This window comes from Ostrinia furnacalis, unplaced genomic scaffold (genome assembly GCF_004193835.3).
Source record: "Ostrinia furnacalis isolate ACB-3 unplaced genomic scaffold, ASM419383v2 OfSCF1318, whole genome shotgun sequence".
Classification (NCBI taxonomy): Eukaryota; Metazoa; Arthropoda; class Insecta; order Lepidoptera; family Crambidae; genus Ostrinia; species Ostrinia furnacalis.
The window spans coordinates 1-21,421 of NW_021131557.1; the positions used below are offsets into that span (position 1 = coordinate 1).

At 38.6% G+C, this 21,421-nt stretch overlaps 1 protein-coding gene across 1 annotated transcript in view; it reads right to left on the bottom strand.

The window, feature by feature from the left end:
• Positions 1-1,373: 1,373 nt before the first annotated feature.
• LOC114352322 (ankyrin-3) overlaps positions 1,374-21,421 on the bottom strand; it is a 122,604-nt gene continuing 102,556 nt past the window's right edge. Inside the window, exons 18-23 of the mRNA XM_028303908.1 lie at positions 6,822-6,902; positions 6,249-6,420; positions 4,823-4,942; positions 2,906-3,013; positions 2,436-2,565; positions 1,374-1,598 (exon numbers count right to left, since the gene is read on the bottom strand). Coding sequence (XP_028159709.1) covers positions 1,374-1,598; positions 2,436-2,565; positions 2,906-3,013; positions 4,823-4,942; positions 6,249-6,420; positions 6,822-6,902 — 836 coding nt within the window. The remainder of the gene's footprint in view (positions 1,599-2,435; positions 2,566-2,905; positions 3,014-4,822; positions 4,943-6,248; positions 6,421-6,821; positions 6,903-21,421) is intronic.

Genomic DNA, 21,421 nt, shown 5'->3' on the forward strand with positions numbered 1-21,421 from the left:
CACGGTGCCTCCTTCAGGGCCGATGATGTGCACCTCCTGCCTGACTCTGGACACTACAGCGAGGTAGTGAGGGAAGTCACAGGTGACGATGCGAGTGACAGTCTAAAGATGATGATGATGTAAAGAGCTAAAATGATGATCACCTGTGGTATATGGGCACTGGAGATGGTGCCTCCTTCAGGGCCGATGATGTGCACCTCCTGCCGGACTTTCAACACCATCGTGAGGTGATGATGAAGTCACAGGTGACGATGAGAGTGACCACCTAAAGATGATGATGTGGACAGCTGATAATGATCACCTGTGGTATATGGGCACTGGAGACGGTGCCTCCTTCAGGGCCGATGATGTGCACCTCCTGCCTGACTCTGGACACTACAGCGAGGTAGTGAGGGAAGTCGCAGGTGACGATGCGAGTGCCCTTCCCTTTTCTCGCTGCTATTGTTGTATGAATGTGATCACCTGTGGTATATGGGCACTGGAAACGGTGCCTCCTTCAGGGCCGATGATATGGACCTCTTGCCTGACTCTCGACACTATAGCGAGGTAGTGAGGCCATGAGGGAAGTCGCAGGTGACGATGCGAGTGACCACCTAAAGATGATGATGATGTGGACAGCTGATGATGATCACCTGTGGTATATGGGCACTGGAGACGGTGCTTCCTTCAGGGCCGATGATGTGCACCTCCTGCCTGACTTTCGACACTATAACGAGGTAGTGAGGGAAGTCGCAGGTGACGATGCGAGTGACAGCCTAAAGATGAGCTACAATGATGATCACCTGTGGTATATGGGCACTGGAGACGGTGCCTCCTTCAGGGCCGATGATGTGCACCTCCTGCCGGACTCTGGACACTACAGCGAGGTAGTGAGGGAAGTCGCAGGTGACGATGCGAGTGCCCTTTCTCTTTCTCGCCGCTACTGCTATATGAATGGGCTCACCTGTGGTATATGGGCACTGGAGACGGTGCCTCCTTCAGGGCCGATGATGTGCACCTCCTGCCGGACTCTGGACACTACAGCGAGGTAGTGAGGGAAGTCGCAGGTGACGATGCCAGTGACAGCCTAAAGATGAGCTACAATGATGATTACCTGTGGTATATGGGCACTGGAGACGGTGCCTCCTTCAAGGCCGATGATGTGCACCTCCTGCCGGACTCTGGACACTACAGCGAGGTAGTGAGGGAAGTCGCAGGTGATGATGCGAGTGACAGTCTAAAGATGATGATATAGACAGCTGATGATAATCACCTGTGGTATATGAGCACTGGAGACGGTGCCTTTTTCAGGGCCGATGATATGGACCTCTTGCCTGATTCTCAACACTACAGCCGGGTAATGATCAGTCACATGTGACGATGCGAGTGACCACCTAAAGATGATGATGTGGACAGCTGATGATGATCACCTGTGGTATATGGGCACTGGAGACGGTGCCTCCTTCAGGGCCGATGATGTGCACCTCCTGCCGGACTCTGGACACTACAGCGAGGTAGTGAGGGAAGTCGCAGGTGACGATGCGAGTGACCCGCTCTCCGTTCTCGCCGAGGGTTTCGCCGCTGGTGCCGTGCTCTTGTCTTTCGCGTTGGAGGGCTTCCTGTTGAACGAATAGAAATAAATACCACAAAGCAAAGTCCTTCAAAAGTCATAAGGCCAGTGTATAATGTGTTCCGATTCCATGCACAGGCATAGCGTATAGATCGTGTCATCCACGAACGAAGACGCGCCCCACCATTCTTCTGCTAATGTTTGTGTGTTATCGGTACACCCTAAATTATCCATGAGTGCACACGCACACTACAATAGTGACGCTCGGATTGCTCGGAACATGCTCCCCGCACCCCGTGCTTCCCTCGACCAAAAATTGGTGGGGCGCTTCTTCGTGGATGAAACGATCTAAACAGCTGAGTAAGTTCCTGCGATAGTAGAGAGATGGGGCAGGATTATGTTTTTGGTGTATCAAATGCTGCAAGAATTCAGTCAAACGTATGCAGTTTTGTTACGTCATATTAAATCACTTCCATTGCCGCATCCATTCAGTTATGCGCTAGGCCTGTACTTAAGTTTTTTTAAGAAACTATTGTAACTAGAAATTAATTTTGAAATTCTACGTCTAATGACAAATCTATAGCCTACCTGGTAGAATTGGTTAAATAATTTTACTCATTTTTGGAAAAAAACTAATTCAAGCTTCGCTTCTATTCTTAGGGTATTTATTATATTATTATTTTATTTTATGCATAACAAGGCAGGTATTTGACCACAATCGCACCTGATGGGTGATGATGTTATGCCTTCCTAGTAAAGACATAGATAGCTGTGCCCCGTGGTTTACGTGCCACTTATCTAGGGCCACGCATGTCGACCCATTGGGATCTTTTGTGCTTCCCTTTACCTTTATTCCCCCTCATCCTAAATCGTACGTGCAACTTACCTGTATCATAGGGTTGTCGTTGTTGTGCAGGTAATGGTCTTGCCAGGTCTCGCCGGTGTCGGAGCGCAGGATCACGATCTCCCGCTCGCGACACGACGACGTGAATATCGGCACTTCGATTATTACTGGCCTGTAGGAAATTAAGGCTTTTAGAGAAAAAAATTGCGCGTTGCTGATAAAGATCTAACATTAAATAGATAGACAGATAAAGTCCGGTCGCCGAGCAGATAGAATTTCGTCCAATGACCCCAAGCTACCCAACCTTATCGCTCGCGCGTAATTATTATTGCTGTCGCACTATGCGACGGGCGGCCACAGTGAGTGTGCGAGCGCAACAGCAATATAATTACTCGCGAGCGATAAGGATGGGTAGCTTAGGGTCATTGTACGAAATTTTTCATTGTTTCGACTTTCAGTCGAGTCTGTTAAGGTACAAAATTCAATGAAAACCACGATAACTTGGTACTTACGCCAAGAACTTGGCTCCTTGGGGCTGTAGCTCCAGCAGCCTGGAAGCCAAGGCCTCCCCCTCCATTAGTGGAGGGGGCGCGGCCGCCGGCGCTCGTCTTGTGGCCGCTCTGGAATTATAAATCAAACAGTTAACTTAACGATAACCGGTATTTTCTGTATGTCATACAAAAAGCAGCCGTTATTGTTATTGTTACTGTTAAAATAAGGTGGTGCAACTCAGCCTTAATGTTTCTATACAGTTGTCATATATTCGGTTTTGATTTATAGCCGTATTTACTTCACCTGCTACTAATATTTATAACTCATATAAGTCATATAAAGGTCATATTTATAGGTTACGATTATAGTAACTTTTTGGCACAGAATCCATAATAGTAGAGGCATCATTTTTGATTGTCTAGATTGTTTTCAAAATTCGAAACTGTTAGCTAAAACATTTTGAAAATGTATGCTTGTATGGCCTTATTTACTTTCTATGTTGTCAATTCTCTTGTCGACCGTCTGATATTGGCATCTCACTTTGAGTGAGAAGAATGTAGAATATAATATTCGAAAACACGCATTATATCGTTGGCAAATAATGTAATTTGCCATATCATATCTAAATGCAACTCAATAATAACCGGGTAATGCATGTTTACGATACCGATTCGGCCATTTTGTTTTGTACAACATGTATATTTCATTTAATCTCAATCAACAGAGATTTGATTCATCAAGAAACTCCGACATGTGTATGGAAACCCAGTCATACATCGTCATATCATCAAAATAGACGTCAAAGGAAGTGCTATTCATAGTACATTGATTGAATGCCTCCAAGAGTTTCATTGTAGTCGCATCGTGTAAGCGCATTCGCTCACGGCTTATCAAATTGCTTTGGACTCAAAAACACGTTGCAATGTATGTATATTCAAGGACAATTTTACTTAATGAGAGTAAACAACTCAAAAACTTTCAATAATAATCGTATGAAATGAAAATTAGATGCTGATTACATTTTTTGTTAGGTTGATTCCCAACTCTATTTCTAATTGTCTGAAAAAACCTTTAATTTATCTTCTTTATTTTATTTGTTTAACAATGTTTCAACAGCTTTAATTGTACATAGATGTGCAGGAAGATACTACTTGAACATAAGCCAATTAAAGAAACACATTCTACTACTAAAACATTACGTCAGACTAATTTTCAAACTGTTTATGTCCATTTGTACAAACTTTACAGGAAATAAAAACTGTTTATTTTTCATTTTAAGGTACTAATTGAAACATAATGATGTACTAATTGATTCATTATTTACTTTAATGTACGCTAGCTTTCTTTTGCTTTTATTTGGTTAATGATATAAATTAAAACATTTTTAAAAACTTTGTCATGCATTCCGTAATAAAATGATCACGACTTACCAAACGTAAATGTGCGGAACTATGTATTTAAAATTAAAACAAAAACGAATTATACTTCGTCTACAAGCACCGTACTTCCTACAGCAAGTTAAAGATCGTTTCATCCACGAAGACGCGCCCCACCGATTTTTGGTCGAGGGAAGCGCAGGGTGCGGGGAGTTTGATCCGAGCAATCCGAGCGTCGTTATTGTAGTGTGCGTGTGCACTCAAGGATAATTTAATGTGTACCGATAACACTCTAACATTAGCAGAAGAATGGTGGGGCGCGTCTTCGTGGATGACACGATCTATACCACAGAAACTAAAGGGAGATGTGACAAGGGGGCGGAGCCGGTGTCACAGCAATATGCCCAAAAACAGAACTCATTGCTCGTGAAAGCAATGAATTTCTAATGTGACACTGAGTTTCGAACTCAGTGCTTTAGTTAGCATCGATATATCTCTTTCATCATCATCGATATATCATAGACCTCTATGATCTATACCAAATAAATGAACCATATTTACCGGCAGGTAACCCTTGTAGGGGCTGCGCAGGCGGCGGGCGGCACGATGATTCTCACGCCACCTCGTCGTTTCGCCTTCATGGCGCCACCGCGCGCGTCTACCACGAAAGACACCAGGAACCTGGAATAGGAATGGAATGTTAAGAAGATATCATTTGTGAACGAAGTCGCCATCAACAAAGAAGAAGAAGAAGGCTACTCACGGGAAATTGTGAAGAGAAGTTTCAGAAAAACATGGGATTTTCACGCACTGACATTATTTCTTGATTTGTGATTTCTTGACGCGGAAGATGCGTACGCGTGCGCTCTAAAATCTACCTACTGCTCATCATCAACAGGTCATTTAGCGTCCACTGTAGGTGCAAGACCCTCTCTAATGTAATTTGGGCCTCCACTCACACTGGACTGACTTTTTTCTTGCCTTTAATAGCAGTCTTACCCAGAAGATGCCTGTTTACGGTAGAAGCTTGAGGGCCTTGGGTTGCATGATTTTGGGAACACACAACCCGAGGGGAAACCGGGGCTTGACTGGTTGGGTTTTTATCAAGCTGTCAAGCTGTAGATTCTTACTACACAGGAGGTGGAATAGTGGGGAACCCAGGCTATCATATAGAGAGGGTACTCACCCGATGTCAAGTGGCTGGCGGTCAATGGTGGCCACCTTGCTGTCGTTGTTGCTGGGCCACAAGTGGCCATCCGTGACGCTGTCTTCGAGCGGGTGGCTCGGTGCAGCGCGGTGGCTGTCGCAGCGGTATAGTGACTCACCCGATGTCGAGTGGCTGGCGGTCGATGGTAGCCACCTTGCTGTCGTTGTTGCTGGGCCACAAGTGGCCATCCGTGACGCTGTCTTCGAGCGGGTGGCTCGGTGCAGCGTGGTGGCTGTCGCGCGGTATAGAGACTCACCCGATGTCGAGTGGCTGGCNCTGGGCCACAAGTGGCCATCCGTGACGCTGTCTTCGAGCGGGTGGCTCGGTGCAGCGTGGTGGCTGTCGCGCGGTATAGAGACTCACCCGATGTCGAGTGGCTGGCGGTCGATGGTGGCCACCTTGCTGTCGTTGTTGCTGGGCCACAGGTGGCCATCCGTGACGCTGTCCTCGAGCGGGTGGCTCGGTGCAGCGTGGTGGCTGTCGCGCGGTATAGAGACTCACCCGATGTCGAGTGGCTGGCGGTCGATGGTGGCCACCTTGCTGTCGTTGTTGCTGGGCCACAGGTGGCCATCTGTCACGCTGTCCTCGAGCGGCGTGGCTCGGTGCAGCGTGGTGGCTGTCGTAGCGGTATAGTGACTCACCCGATGTCGAGTGGCTGGCGGTAGATGGTGGCCACCTTGCTGTCGTTGTTGCTGGGCCACAGGTGGCCATCCGTGACGCTGTCCTCGAGCGGCGTGGCTCGGTGCAGCGCGGTGGCTGTCGTGCAGTATAGAGACTCACCCGATGTCGAGTGGCTGGCGGTCGATGGTGGCCACCTTGCTGTCGTTGTTGCTGGGCCACAGGTGGCCATCTGTCACGCTGTCCTCGAGCGGCTTCGCTCGGTGCAGTGTTCCCGCTTCGCTATTCATGTAGCGGTATTGCTGTTGCTGTTGAATGGGACACTCCACCTCTCCTGCGAAAGAAAGAAGTTTATACTTTCGTAAAGTTAAGTCTTTAATGGGCATAACATGTCCAATTTTTCATTGTTTTTAGATCGTAAGACAAGGTAATAGAGTCCAAAATATGGTAGGAACTATATTCAGAGACATACTGAAGACATTGACATCGATCATCTACATCGGTAGTTACTCCCCTTTTCACAAAAGGTGTTTGAAAAGTCATGGAGGTTTTATTATTCGGTCTAGAACCTTGCCTTTAGTTACCGAGTGAAGGCACTACTTTTTTTATCCACAACGAGGAAGTCCTTGACCTGCATCTCACCTGATGCAAAGTGACGATCAGGACGAAGATGGAAGTATTGTTCTACAGTGCTATTTGCTCGGAAGATCTATGTATGTATTTGTGAATCCTTACCTCCTTCGTCCTCCGAATCACTCATGAAGGTGTCCTGCATGAGTTCGGGCGCCGCCACGCGATATTTGCCTTCCAAACCACCTGAAACAATAAAAAATATTGTTAAATAAAATTGCCAGATAAAATGGAAGTAAGTAACTTATCTAGACATGGAATTATATCAATCAATCTTGGAAGAAGCTTAAGCTTAAGACTCCAAGACGTGTCACGCAAATTGGGCATTTTTTGACCGCTGGACATTTTCGGTTCTGGTCAAAACGACGCAAGAAAGTGACAGAAATAGACGCAGCCGAACATATCGACATCGGTTTGCGTTTCTAATTGTATTTGGTTGTATCCATTGCGCGTATACTTTTTATTTACGTAAACCGGATCACTGGATTAAATAATCTATTTATATGAGTACTAGCGGCCGCCCGCGACTTCGTGCGCGTGGATCTCGTTTTACCCCCCCTTCATCTATCTTACGCGGTTCAGATTTTTTCATACAAATGTTTTTTCCCGCTAACTCCCGTTCCCGTGAGAATTTTTTAATATCCTGTTGTAACTAAACTTTAAGTTTACTAAGGTACCTGCATGCCAAATTTCAAGAGTCTATCTTACGCGGTTTAGATTTTTTCATACAAATGTTTTTTCCCGCTAACTCCCGTTCCCGTTGGAATTTTGCAATATCCTGTTGTAACTAAGCTTTAAGTTTACTAAGGTACCTGCATGCCAAATTTCAAGAGTCTATCTTACGCGGTTTAGATTTTTTCATACAAATGTTTTTTCCCACTAACTCCCGTTCCCATCGGAATTTTGCAATATCCTGTTGTAACTAAGCTTTAAGTTTACTAAGGTACCTGCATGCCAAATTTCAAGCGTCTAACTTAAGCGGTTTAGATTTTTCGTACAAAAGGATTTTCCCGCTAATTCCCGTTCCCTTGGGAATTCCTAAGTATCCTATAACCTGCCCAGGAGTATGAAGAATAATTGTACCAAGTTTCGTTCAAAACCCGTCAAGTGGTTTTTGTTTCTATAAGGAACATACAGACAGACAGACAGACAGACAAAAATTTTACTGATTGCATTTTTGGCATCAGTATCGATCACTAATCACCCCCTGATAGTTATTTTGAAAATATATTTCATGTACAGAATTGATCTCTCTACAGATTTATTATAAGTATAGATATAGATAAATTAATACTTGAGCGTGATTCCATAACACGATCCTTAGTTTATTTACACGCCTAGGTCATTCAATCTAGTCTGCTTACGTAGTTTCTAAATCCAATTAGGACTAAGCATTGTCTGACACGTGTGTAACGAAACCACATCAAAAGAACAAGGAACTTTCAAGAGAAAGTCCCCATCGAATACTGTAGAGGAAGTGCATACATTATAATATAATTTTGGCGACGATGCCCCTGCGCATACGAAATCATAACAACCAATAACACGTGTGATAGAGACGGCGATAACATTTTCTCGGTGATTTGTGTTTCCATCCCGCTTTTCGGTGTGGTCTGTTTTTTCCGGTCAAGTACAGTTAAGTTCGTTGACAGTTAGATACTTTTATGTAACAGGTGATTTGCATTTTGTTGCACAAAAGGTTTGTATACCAACTTCAGCGTTTCATAGGTAAATGGGATTTGTTTTATTTGAAAATTCAAATGAAAATCTATTCTATATCGATCAAGGCTCATGAAAGTAAAAAAAACATTTTGTATCGAAGTTATTTATTATTATATTGAGTTTAATACTGCATTAGGTACTTAATATTTCTCCAACATTCATTAATTGCTAGTGATCGTTAAAATGCAATAATTCTCTCAATTTTATTGGTACAAGTCTTAAAATCTGCCAATCGAAAATTAAATTCATGTATACGTCAAACATTCCAAAACCGAAATTTATATGGATACAAGGAAAGGATGGTATTAATAATTTACAAGCGTCATATTTAATATCATACTTAACTAATATTAGCATACAGCGAATAGTTGCACCCTTGACACTATTCGCAATAGTAACGTACAGTAAACCTCAGTCTGTCATATTTTGAACCCTATTGCTGTAGGTATAGAGCTAAATTGTGCAGGGTATTTGCACCTGCTGTATAAATGTCGCATAACGCGTCCACAAATTGGATTATCCTGTGCACAGGCATTTGTAGAAAAATCTAGACAGAAACTCAGTCACATGTTGCTGTGAATACCTTTTATCGTGATTTGAGAACTTGTATTGATCACCGACCTTAGTTTGTCTAAAAGATAAGACTTTTTTTAGGCAGAACAAGGAACCTATTTGACTGCAATTGCTGCAGTCTAGGATGGTAGTACGTGCCTGATGGGCCCTGTAAGTAAGTGCATATTCACTCTCGTCTTGCAGGCAGCATATTCCAGTCCCTAGCTGTTCGTGTTACTTACCTACTTGAAATGATTTAGAAAAACTACATTTTGAATGTGTGTACTGTGTAGTGTAATATGTAGGTCAATGTTCAATCCGATATAGATTTGTTTATTTACACTTCGTACTTTTCTGTAATCCCGGAATCTGTTTGTTTATTTACAATATTGGCCGACCTTGATAGTTTATATCGTTTTTTTCTGAGAAACAGTATCATTACTAATGATTAATGTGGTTATTAATTTTATTTTTATGTTTATAATTTGTAGGTATAGTTTTAAATTTATTATATGGCTTTTTTCCATTCACATTACTCGTATTTGATCAAACTAAATTATTATAAATATAAATTATAGTTAGATTTTTTACTTATACGAGGTCAAATAAGACAATAAAGGGTATTTCGCCAAAAATGGTCAATTTTGCCTAATTTCCTTGGTACGAAATATTTTTTGTTTTTAACTATTTTTAGTTTCCCATTGCATTAAGTAGCAAAAACTAAGCTAATATATCTAAAAGGGGTGTTATAATTCGTTTTAGAAACAAAGTTATAAGGTCATGAATTTTTGGTAGCCAAGGAAATTATTATAAATATTTTTTTCTCTTTATTTTTCTTCTGTGGTTTTCTTTTTTTTGGTTCGACCTATTTTGTGTACCTTCGCAAACAAACATACCAATGAATATTGAATGATAACACATCGTAACACAACTAAGAAAGATAAATGCAGTAGATTGAGTTAAGAGTTAAAAACAAGTTGTTCTATATCTTTTCTGATACCATTTCTTAAAATGTAAATTTTAAACTTATTCCAATAAAGAAATATTCAAAATTTGACTTTACGCCGAATTAAAAATGGTATTTTATAATTTCCTAGGCCATTTTATGCCACGGAAAACAAGGAAATTAGGGCCAAAGAAATTAGATTTATGCCTAAAAGACACCACAGACAAAAACCTATTTACCCTATGCATTTACTATTTAAATCATGGGTTTACCCCTACAGACACTACATCTGTGTAAATAAACAATAAAATTAATCCATTGTTTAGCTGCAAAAAACCGTCCAAAGAAATTGACTTTTTAGTAAACAAAAACCCAAGGAGGGACCTACTTAAGCGATTTATCGCGAAACTGATCAACGAAGTACTGTCCTGCCTCGATGGCCTCTTGGGACGAAATGGCCGAGTGTAACGGTGCAGTGCATTACATTCTAAGTTCTTTCGTTTTGTTACTACAATGGTCGAAAAGAAGACCCAGGGAAATTATACTTTTGACTCGGACAAGAACTTAACTTCACTTTATTTCCTGCCTTTAAGTATTTTACATTTAAAGTTTTTATTTTCCGATAGCCAAACGTTTCTCAAATATAAAGAGAGTGCTATTAGAATGAAATTACGCTTCAATTTGTTATAATGTGCCTTCATTTTGGCAAACAACAGTAATGGACATAACAAGGAAATTAGAAAAACGACTTTTGATTAAGTTTTTCTACGGTATTATTTGTAGTTTCTGCTATTGTAATAGCAAAAACAAATAAAACTTTTGATAAACTTTCCCATAAAAATAGTTTTATACATATAGATATAAAAAAACATGTGTTCGCCTGCCTGGACACAGAAAATTTACTGTTTCGGCGAAATACCCTAAATCATCATGAGCCTAGAGCAGTCCACTGCTGAAACAATGTCTCCAGCTTAATTCAGTTAGGTGTCAAAGTTTGATGAATAATTGAAACATAACCTTTGCCATCCATGGAGCATTTCGCTCCACTTTTGCATGTAGTCTGTGTTGCCATATCATCAAAAACATCAGCCGGGAAAAGTTTCCATTCATGATCTAACCAGCGGATCTATGAAATGCGCGGTCGCACGCCTCTGATGTAAGCGCACGCGTGGGCCGACAATTGACCACCTGACCCGACTCTTGACTCTTACGAAAGAATTGCCCTTCATTAAAAGAATCTGAACCAATTTTTGCTGTAGCATCTTTGACAATTAGCCTCGTCCTTAGAGTATTGATTTATTTGACTCTCGTGATTCGATTGACCTACAGTCGTTTGACAAAAGTATTTTTAGTTGGTCGATTACTCGTTAAACAACAGCCTAGGTCGTTTCACTGTCACTGACAAGTTGTAAACAAAGTTTTTTGTTCACTGTTTGTAAACCCTACACGGAAACATCTAGTTTAAACATTCGTGATCAATATGACGGCATTTGAAAACAATGTGTGGACGTAAAGGACATTATCATTAAATCTATAAAACTAGAAAATGATGTCATTGCAATTTTGCGTCCTACGTAGATGAGTTTCAAACTAGTTGCCTTATTTACTAGGTTTTATATCGTTCTCGACTAACAATGCGTAAAATGTACCAATATAATGTTAATTTTACGCTACACACGTTTTAAAGTAGGTAATCATATAAATAAAATATAACTCGTTACTAACTTGCGATAAATAAATAAAATACAACGAGTGTGTTGATGTTTTTAATTTAGGTTAGGGTTGTCATTAGACTTAATCAAAAAGTTTTGAAAGACTAATTTCACATGTTTGTACAGATCCTTAATTGATCAGTCATTAGAAATAGGAAATTATGAAATGTTTTTACTGTGTAGGAATTAGTAAAGATATAGCAAAAGAAAATATCTATTATCTTTTTTATAATCTTATAGTAGGTATGATTACTTTCATATCCTGACAGAAAGTGTAAGTCGACTTTCTCTCCGTAGACGAGTGAAACACATGTGATCATACAAAAAAACTATTTTTTCTCTTCTCTAATTGGGTTTTCAGTCGACAACCCTACGGAACCACTCATTAATGATGCAATTACACGTAAATATAAAAGCAACTTGTTCGTGACTATTTTTCGTTAAACAATAAAACAAGATCTCTAAAATTGTCTGCTGACATCAGCTCAAAATGTGATTGTGTGTAAGCTGTCGATGACTACATCTTACAACTCTTTGTTGTCACCTTTATTTTTAATGAGGTAAGGATGCGTTTATTATTAACTTTCGAGGTCATGTGTGAAGTGGTGACGCATTTTTTGGCAATGTTTTTGTTGATTACAACATGACGTCTACAACTTGAATCTATGTTCTACAAACGAATGAATTGGGTCAAGAAACGTAAGAATAATTTTGTTTAGGTATAATTAAGAAAATCTTGATTAAAATTGCTCTCTTAATTTTTACCAAAGAGGGTTTAATATGCCCTCTGAAGTGTAGTAAGACATTAATCAGCATCATTACTTTAGTTAACTCTACTAGAGGTAAGAGATTGTTATAACGGGAATATTTCCATATTTTCCACCTCTTGTTCCCACCGCTGCAACTCCCATGTAGCCAGGATCTACGGCTTGAACGCCAAAAAACCCAACCAATTAATGCCATTTTAGAGTTAGTTAGATACTTTAATTCGTGTTTTAGTAGTAATGATCTTAAAAGATGGCTTTAGCAAAAACCGCAATATACTTCCGAGTTTCGAGAATATTCTAAGATCATTTTAATATGCGACTATAAGTGATACACAATTGCACGGAAAAAGTCTAGGCAGATTTCGAGAAAGCTGAATTCTTTTAGTTATTGTTACGTATGAATGAATGGTTACAGCATAATACCTAATGGTTGCTGAGATTATACTTATTTTCTTATTATAAAGAATTGAATAAGATAATTTTATATTCGCAATCACAAGATTTTGTGGCAAAGTGAAGTGAATTACTTACTTTTTATGATTATGAGTAAGGAACGGAAGGATGAAGAATAGAGAAAAACGTATTTTTGGCATACGATTTTATTACCAAGTCTTACATAACTCGAAGGAAGGAGAAACATTTTTAGGAAGTTTATTAGCATTACTTTTTCTTTATTGACAATCCCAGACATCTAAGGGGTGGGAAGAAGGCTGAGTATTGTGTCTACGCCTTGACCTACAAAGGAATGATGTGAGCCTTGGTCTCACTACTCTACAAAGCGATTTGGGATTTCTTTATTTTTACTAAGATGAGTGATAGAAAGTACCTATAGAAACAGAGCAAATGTTATCAGGATTGAGTGTAGGTAAGCCTCAATAAGTTCGATTCAAAACGAAGTCTGTGATTGATTGAATTCCAACAATTAAACCAACCACAAGTTTAATTATGTCGTTTCATAATGGGTTTAGAATTTAGATCTTCATGTATTGATTTCAGCAAAGAGAGCTTGTCTCTGCAAAATCTTAAAAATTATCACGTTAGTTCCAATCTATGTCTTTTCATAACGTCTTAGTAACAACCCACGCGATAGAAGTTTCAAACGACCATTACAGTGGACGAACAGCCCACAAAAAGCGGGTAGTCACACTGGAAGAAACTAATCTAACTAATAAGGGTAAGCGGTTACGTGGGCAGTTTTATTTGCCCAAGGCGCGGTGGTGAGATCACCATCAGAAGGCTGACCAATGTTTGGTTACCGCGCTGTGCATTCTAATTGACAGCCGTAACTGTGACCGGCAATTAGCTGCGCAAACGCTGATAAAACGTTACACATTTGCAAAATGTTTGTGTGGAGAAAGCATTCCATTTGTAATAGCATCAGGGCAGCATAAAAGGAACAAACATGTTCTATAACTACATAATATGAGTTAGAGTTCTTAGTGTCTCAAAATCGGGCTCGAAGGACCAATTTTTAATATATTTGAGTTTAAAAAGATTCTGAATTATGTTAATCCCATTCCAGCTAGATGATCTAATCATTCTAATAACATATGCAGTAGATATTTCCAATTAATACTGACTGATATTGGAATGCGTTAAAATATGACTATTGCGTAAGAATGAAGTAATGTTCAGGGAAATGCCGCCTCCACCAATATCCTGAAGTCTGGCTAGAAAGATTTATGCGGTCTACATTAAAATAGTGCCTATTTAATATACTACAAGTAGGTGGTAGGACACAATGGACATGTTTTGACGGTCACTTGTAATATTCAAATAAAAGATTTTGATTTAGTATTATGTTTTTAATATTTGGCATTTCAAATAACAGTTTTGTTTTTGTGATATTGTGATATTATTATATTATCGATTTTACTGGGGTTTCCTTCATACTGAATTCAAGAGTGAAATGCAATATAACAGTAAATACATTATTTAGATTCCGGCGATAATTCAAATGAACACCATACATATCATAAACAGGTGATTACTGTCGACTATATGAAGCGTAAAGAGAAGTAATTAAAAGTTATTTAGGTTAGGAAGCAGTAATTAAGCATCCCGTACGAATCATTGGACGAATGCTTAACGATTCGAAACTCTATGCCTACGATATAGACCTCATTTTTGAGGTTAACTCATAGTTATGTGGTCTGCAGTGTACATTTCTCCATAGACTGTTAGAATTTAATTGGATTTAACCTTCGCTGCCAGTCGCAGAAATAGATATGGTTAATGCCCGTGTTTACTGGATGGAAACCTGCTTACATTAGCACTTCTATCTTACTACATAATGTAAGAAATATTTGTGAGTCACAAAAACTTTTAGATTTTCATTTTCCCTTTAGCAAGTTGAAGCATCGACATATTATTATTATTATTATACGAGTTACCATTTCACACAATGAATGAAAAGAGAGAATATAAAAATAAAATAAAAATAATTTGGTAAAGTTTGGGAGTTAGTAAAGTACAGTAGAGTTTGGGAGAGTCATATGACTGAAAAGATGTAATGATGAAGTACAGAAGATGTATGCGTGACTGCATATTAAACTTAACACTGTGGCTGCCTTATAAAGTATTCCGATTCTGTCTGATGAACTAGTGTCTGCCATTACCACTAATTTGTCCAAGTTAACTACGATTAAAATCCGTGTAAAACACAGGTAATGCTTTAACTATTTACCTATTTCCCTACAATCATACTTGTCTGATCACTATAAAAACACCGTTCAATGTCACGCAACCGTTTTGACGGTAGTTCGTTCCACACCTGGTTTTGTTTGTGATTGTTCATGAAACACAGATGGCAAATGATTGACGTGTGTATTGCATTTAACAATTATTCCATTGTCACATGTGATAAGGTCTGTATGGAAGAGTACTGAACAAAAGTAATTTGTATGTAAAATTACAATGTGCATTTTTTCGACAGAATCAGGTTATTACAGCAGCGGCAATGGATGTCAAAAATTTTGCATTCATTGTTGACAATTATTATTTTGACAGGACACAATCTGATTGACCTCTATCACTGTGTGGCGTTAAAATAATAAATGAAGAGGCAATTAAATAAATATGTAACTACTCGTACATATAAAATTTAAGTTATGGTGGAGAATTTCAGTTCATTCCATTGCAATCATTTTACACATTTAAATGAATTAAATTCAATGTAATCGGTATGATTCTACAAGACTCAATTATACGGTACATTAACGGTATGCCGTAAAATATGTATGAGGAATGAGGACCAGGGTTCTATTCCCATAACTATCAATCAATTGCTCTCATTTTAGATTTATTGGACACGAGTCGCAGTTTAATATGAAAGCAATCAAGTTTACGCGGTTGACTCGATTTACTGGGTGGCATAGACAAGTGCAATCAGAAACATCAGGTTATTTCAAACCCTAGTGGTTTTTAAAGCTATCTAAATGTAATGTATGTAATTGTCTTTTTTAGTTATTAAATAAAATAAAAAAATGACTCCACTGCAGGAGCATGACCTCTAAATTAATTTTAAAGATTTGCAGGGTTCGAGGATATATATCAAGGGATATATATCTTGATATATATCGGATATATATCCGATATATATCAAGCCGGTTTTAATGATATAGGTATATCAACTTTTAAAATTTGTTACTGTTTTTGTACTTTTTGACATAAGATTTTTAATTTTTTAGTTGATTTTGCCGTATTTAAATTTTTTTTTATGTTTTTGCTTTATTTGTCTGATTTTAAGTTTTCAAAACATTAAAAACATGTTTATGTAACACATATGCAATAGTATTCATGAATAATACAATAAAATAATAGTATGGCTTTCATACAAAATTGATATATATCAAAGTTGATATATATCTGATATATATCATAAATATCCGATATTTTGATATTTATAATAAATATTTGGCTTATATTATTGGTTTATTTAGCCTTATTTTATTGGTTTACTTGGTTTATTTGGCCAACATTCCCCACCCTGGCCAGACGAGTTGGGGATGCCTGATGTTGACATAGAACGACTGGTCGTCCAAGGAAAAGTCGAAGGAACCCGATCGCGTGGCAGGTATCAATTGCGCTGGACCGACCAAGTGAAATCAGCAGTGGGAGACGGCGTATGTGACTGCAACAGACAGTCTGCCAATAGAGAGAGATGGAGGGAGATCGTGCGGAGAGTTGTATCCGCCTCTACAACCGATGTGAACAACGCCTCAACGTGACCACGACCGCTTTGCCAAGAGCGTACCTAACGAATAAGAAGATTTGACATATTTGTCTTTTAATCGCCTTTTATGACATCCAGGGGACGAATGGTCTGGTGCAACATGGTGTAGTTGATTTCGAAAAGGATAATCTTTACCTAAACAGAAATGTAATTTGAAACCCAACGTGGGATGAAATGAGGACCTTCCCTAACCATTTAAGGGTACGAGAGGCCTTCTCGCTTTAGAAGTGCATTGAGCTTTGTGAATCATAGTGTGTCGGTTAATTTTACTATATTATTTATATTATCTACCTACCAAACTACCTGTCTCATTATACCTGCTTTGATCAACACTGAACTGGTCATCAAGCTAAGAATAAGAATGGTATGCATTAGGTATTGAATGCTAAAATCCTTGGAAATCTCGATAGAAGTCCCGTTTAGCACCTTTTGTGTTAATTTATATTTTTCTCTATATTTCCATGAGTCACAGCGATAGATATATCTAAATATATCCAAAAACTTCAGTAGGAGTTGAGAATCAATGAATAGAGACATACTTTAGGTAATAAGTATGTGACATCTTGTGACGTCACAAGATTTAAATATCTGTAACTATCTTAGTTTTTTTTTCACTTTTGAGTCCATTATGTCAAGGTTAAGGAAATGTGAGAAATCAATACAACGTGGTATAACGTATTATTACGAACTACGAGTAGATTCGAATGGGTACTTACATATACCGATGTTTACCACCCAGAGTAACTGCAAACTAAAATGGTACTCTAAAAAACTTTTGATGCCATAGTTAGCAATGGCATCACAATGGAATATACCTCAATGAGATGAGTAAGCAAATTACCATAATCTATTTAGAAATGAGCGCACCATTGTGTGGTGTGTACCAATAAAAATCACGTTGTTACAATTATGTGTCTCTGGATGTACTTTAATGGTGATTGTGATGCAGAAGATACGCGTGTAAGAATCAGATGCTTGCCCGGAAAGTATCCGACCATTATTATGAAGAACTTTTTAAGAGCATGCTTAAATAAACACTATTTTGCACCAAATTCAATGACGGTAGTAAACCAAATTGTACATGGCCAATTGGATATTTGATTCGAAAAAAGAATTCTTCAAACTTTTATTGGGCTAACGAATAGGTAGCCACAAAATGTGGTCGTGCTTTTGATTAACACTATTAACAGACATTGTTAGTAATCAGCGTAATATTATGACATAATATTAATTGTTTTATTAGTGAATAATGTATTATTTTTTTATCTTTCTTCCAAACTTTTCTTTATCATTGATAATATTGTTTTATTATTATTCTGTCTAATGGCTTCAATGATCAATATTGTTTTCATCTCCTTTTATGTATGTTTATTTTTAACTACACAAACATCATCTACGATTGCAACAGCAATAAAAAGGGTCGGATATTTTCCGGACAGATTTAGTATTACGCACGAGAACGATGATCTCACTGAGGTACACATAACTGAGCACAAGTAGCTGATACATCTGCTTTTTGCATGATTATTTATGAGGTGGTTAATTATTAAACTGAGATTTGCGTCGTTATTTTAGTATGTATACTTGGTTAGGTCATGCCAAACATTGGTTTTATTGAAGTACTTAAATATTAAGAGCATACAGAGGTGCGATATCAGGACAGTATGGGAATCCTACACTTTTCATGGTCATGTCAATAGAATATCGTAGATCTAAATATAACTCAAAGGTGACTGACTGACTGACATAGTGATCTATCAACGCACAGCCCAAACCACTAGACGGATCGGGCTGAAATTTGGCATGTAGGTAGATGTTATGACGTAGGCATCCGCTAAGAAAGGATTTTACGAAACTCTACCCCTAATGGGGTAAAACTGATGGATCCCCCACGCGTACGAAGTCGCGGGCGGCCGCTAGTTAGATCATAAGTAAAAGTATGTCTTGAGTGCGTCTTTCCAACTTTACTCCTCTCTCTTCACAAACTCTTTTGTAAAAGTATTTTAATAATAAAAGAAATCTGATAGAAGTCAGAAATATTCCTTTGAAAATACGGAAGCTATACGTTTGTATAACATCCTTGTTGACTCTTCTAATTTGCCCGCAGCATGTCAATATTAGAGCCAAAGTGGATTCCAACGCCCTTGTGCCGTTAGAAGTAGGTAGAAATGCTAGTAATAGATGTTGGTTTTGTTTATGAATTTTATTTTGTGGTTCACTCTTATGTTAATAAATAACCACGAGTATGTTATGTTCTGAGAAATTTCCCAAGATTTCCCTTTGATTTTTCCTCCGGTAAAATTACATTTATTCGGAAATATTTATGTATTTTGTAATTTGGTATTCTACACGCAACTTTCCCCTCAGGGAAGAGGATTGATTCCACGAATTTATCATGGGGAAAATAGGAGGAAAAAATAGAGTTGATACGTAACAGCAATAAATAAGATACTTCAAGGGGATGACTTTGCCTCTTCAAGCTCAATGTTTCATAATTACTGGTTATCGTGTAAAAGCCAAACAAAAATAGTACAGTATTGTCATGTCACTCATTAACTTTCAGAGGGCACGAGAGACAAAACAGTCGCAATAGTTTGTGGATTTGAATCGTAAAAGTACGTTGCACTGTTTGGTTTTAACTTTTGTGATGGTACGTCACGTTAATTATTGTGTTATTCAGTTAAAATAGGCATTACAACACAAATCTAGAGTCTGCAACTGCTACATCACCAAAATCTGAAGTTCTAACTGAGACTATAATGCACTTCTTCAAATGGAGGTGGGAATAGTATAGTTCCCACCTCTAGTTTCCGTCAACTTTGTAGGATGCAGGATCTACAGTTTAACTACCATAATTGCTACTTACTCGACTACTTTAGCGAAGGCTGAGTCAGTTCTAGATACTAGTGTACTGTCATTGAAACCGCAACGAAATTAATCAGAAGAAAAGTGATAACTAGGATAATAATTAGGTACCTGCCAGCCTAGGATGCGCACCACGATATCATTTTATCGTCCCTATGCGACAAATGTATGGGCATATCGTCTAAGATCGATAAAACTCTCGATGAGACTATATAAGGGCGCGCATCCTAGGATAACTGGCTATAAATGTGGGTTAGTAGTAGTTTCGCACGATTTTCCTTCGCACGAATGTGCGCAACGTCCTCTTTCAATAATATTTTTTTTTTAGTAGGCGTTTCGCCCGGATGTATCAAAAATATTAAAAAACGGGTGCGAATCGACCCCTTTGAGAACTATATAGTAATCGCATACTACTAGTTCAAAAAAGAGTCGATTCGCACACTAACCCTAAATGTCATCTAAAGTAGTCCACATTCGCAGAAGATCAATTGATAACCCGGAAGGTCAGCAGAACAAGCAGACAATCAACCTGGTGGTAATTGGCGGCCTTCGCGGGAGGCCCGGTGACGTGTGTGCGAAGGCCGAGTTTTGCTTTACATCATCGCGACTATTTGGTAGCATGGCTATAGGCGAGAGCGGAGCGGGCCGGTCAATCCTACACTGGTATACCTAGACTTATTTTCAATCCTTGCCATAAAAACGTCACATATTTTGACTAGGGTTTAATTTGTCATGTTAAGCTTGTAGAGTTAAAAGCTTGGCTCGAAATGATCATAAGTTTTTGATAGGCGAGCCGTCTTAGCAAAATCTTTTTGGTGGGAACCTTTTTGGAAGCATTCTTAGTGATAAGTAATAGGTCACCTCAGTAAATACGAGGGGAATTTAAATCAGCAGACATCAACTCAAAAGTATTAGATCCACCGGAAAAACAGCAGCGTCGGATCACGTTCGACGTTTTTCTAAAATGGCACCTGATGACCTGACGGTCATTAAACTTTAGCTTAGTTACCTACTTGATGAAATGGCATACTTTAGGTTGCCGTGGTGACAATATTTAGATCATATTCAAATTCTTTATTGCTCCATGTTGGCCATCTAAATTAAGTAAATATTCGCTCGCTTCCGCTAGCTTCAGAACTATAACCTTAATATTAGGTGGCCAATATACATATTTAGATTCATGCATGACTCACATTTTAGGATAAAAAATAAGTGTAACTTATAGTAACTGTTTTGTAAACACCGGCGGGTTTGTTTACAAACCCGGTGTTTACAAACCTAATGCACGGTAAAGGTTTTTCTAATATAAAATGGATTATAGAATTATCTAAGAATGCGTAGTTAATATTAATTCTATGTTTAGTTTAGAAGTAGGTACCTATACTTAGTAAGGAAATTGCAACAAACTAAGGTATTGTTTACTTAACCAAATAGGTAAAGAATGCATTTACCATCCAATCTAGAGCATTAGTAAGAGTTTATAGTTAAACAATATTTAGGTCAATTACAGGACCGAAAAATAGATTCGAGGGTGGATTGATTGTTTTTTTATTGTTAACCTATTATAGACTAGGAAAAACAATTTCCAAGCAAAACTTTTTCGTCTCTAACGAAACTCTGTGACGACTTTTCGTGTTTTCACTTGTCTGTGAATACAATTTCCACTCATCTCTGAACTCTGTCAGCACCTTCAACTCCCTATAACCTTTTTTAAAAACAACTATTATAAGAGATTTACCATTGATTGAAAATCGGCCAAATAACACTCAAGACCTTAACCCAGCCTCCGCAAACTCTTAAATCTATTTATACCAACTAATAAAGGGTCCCTTAGACTGGTTTTTATGGAACACGCACGCGTTACGAAACCTCAGCTATTCGGGAACGGGACGTAAACATCGGGATGT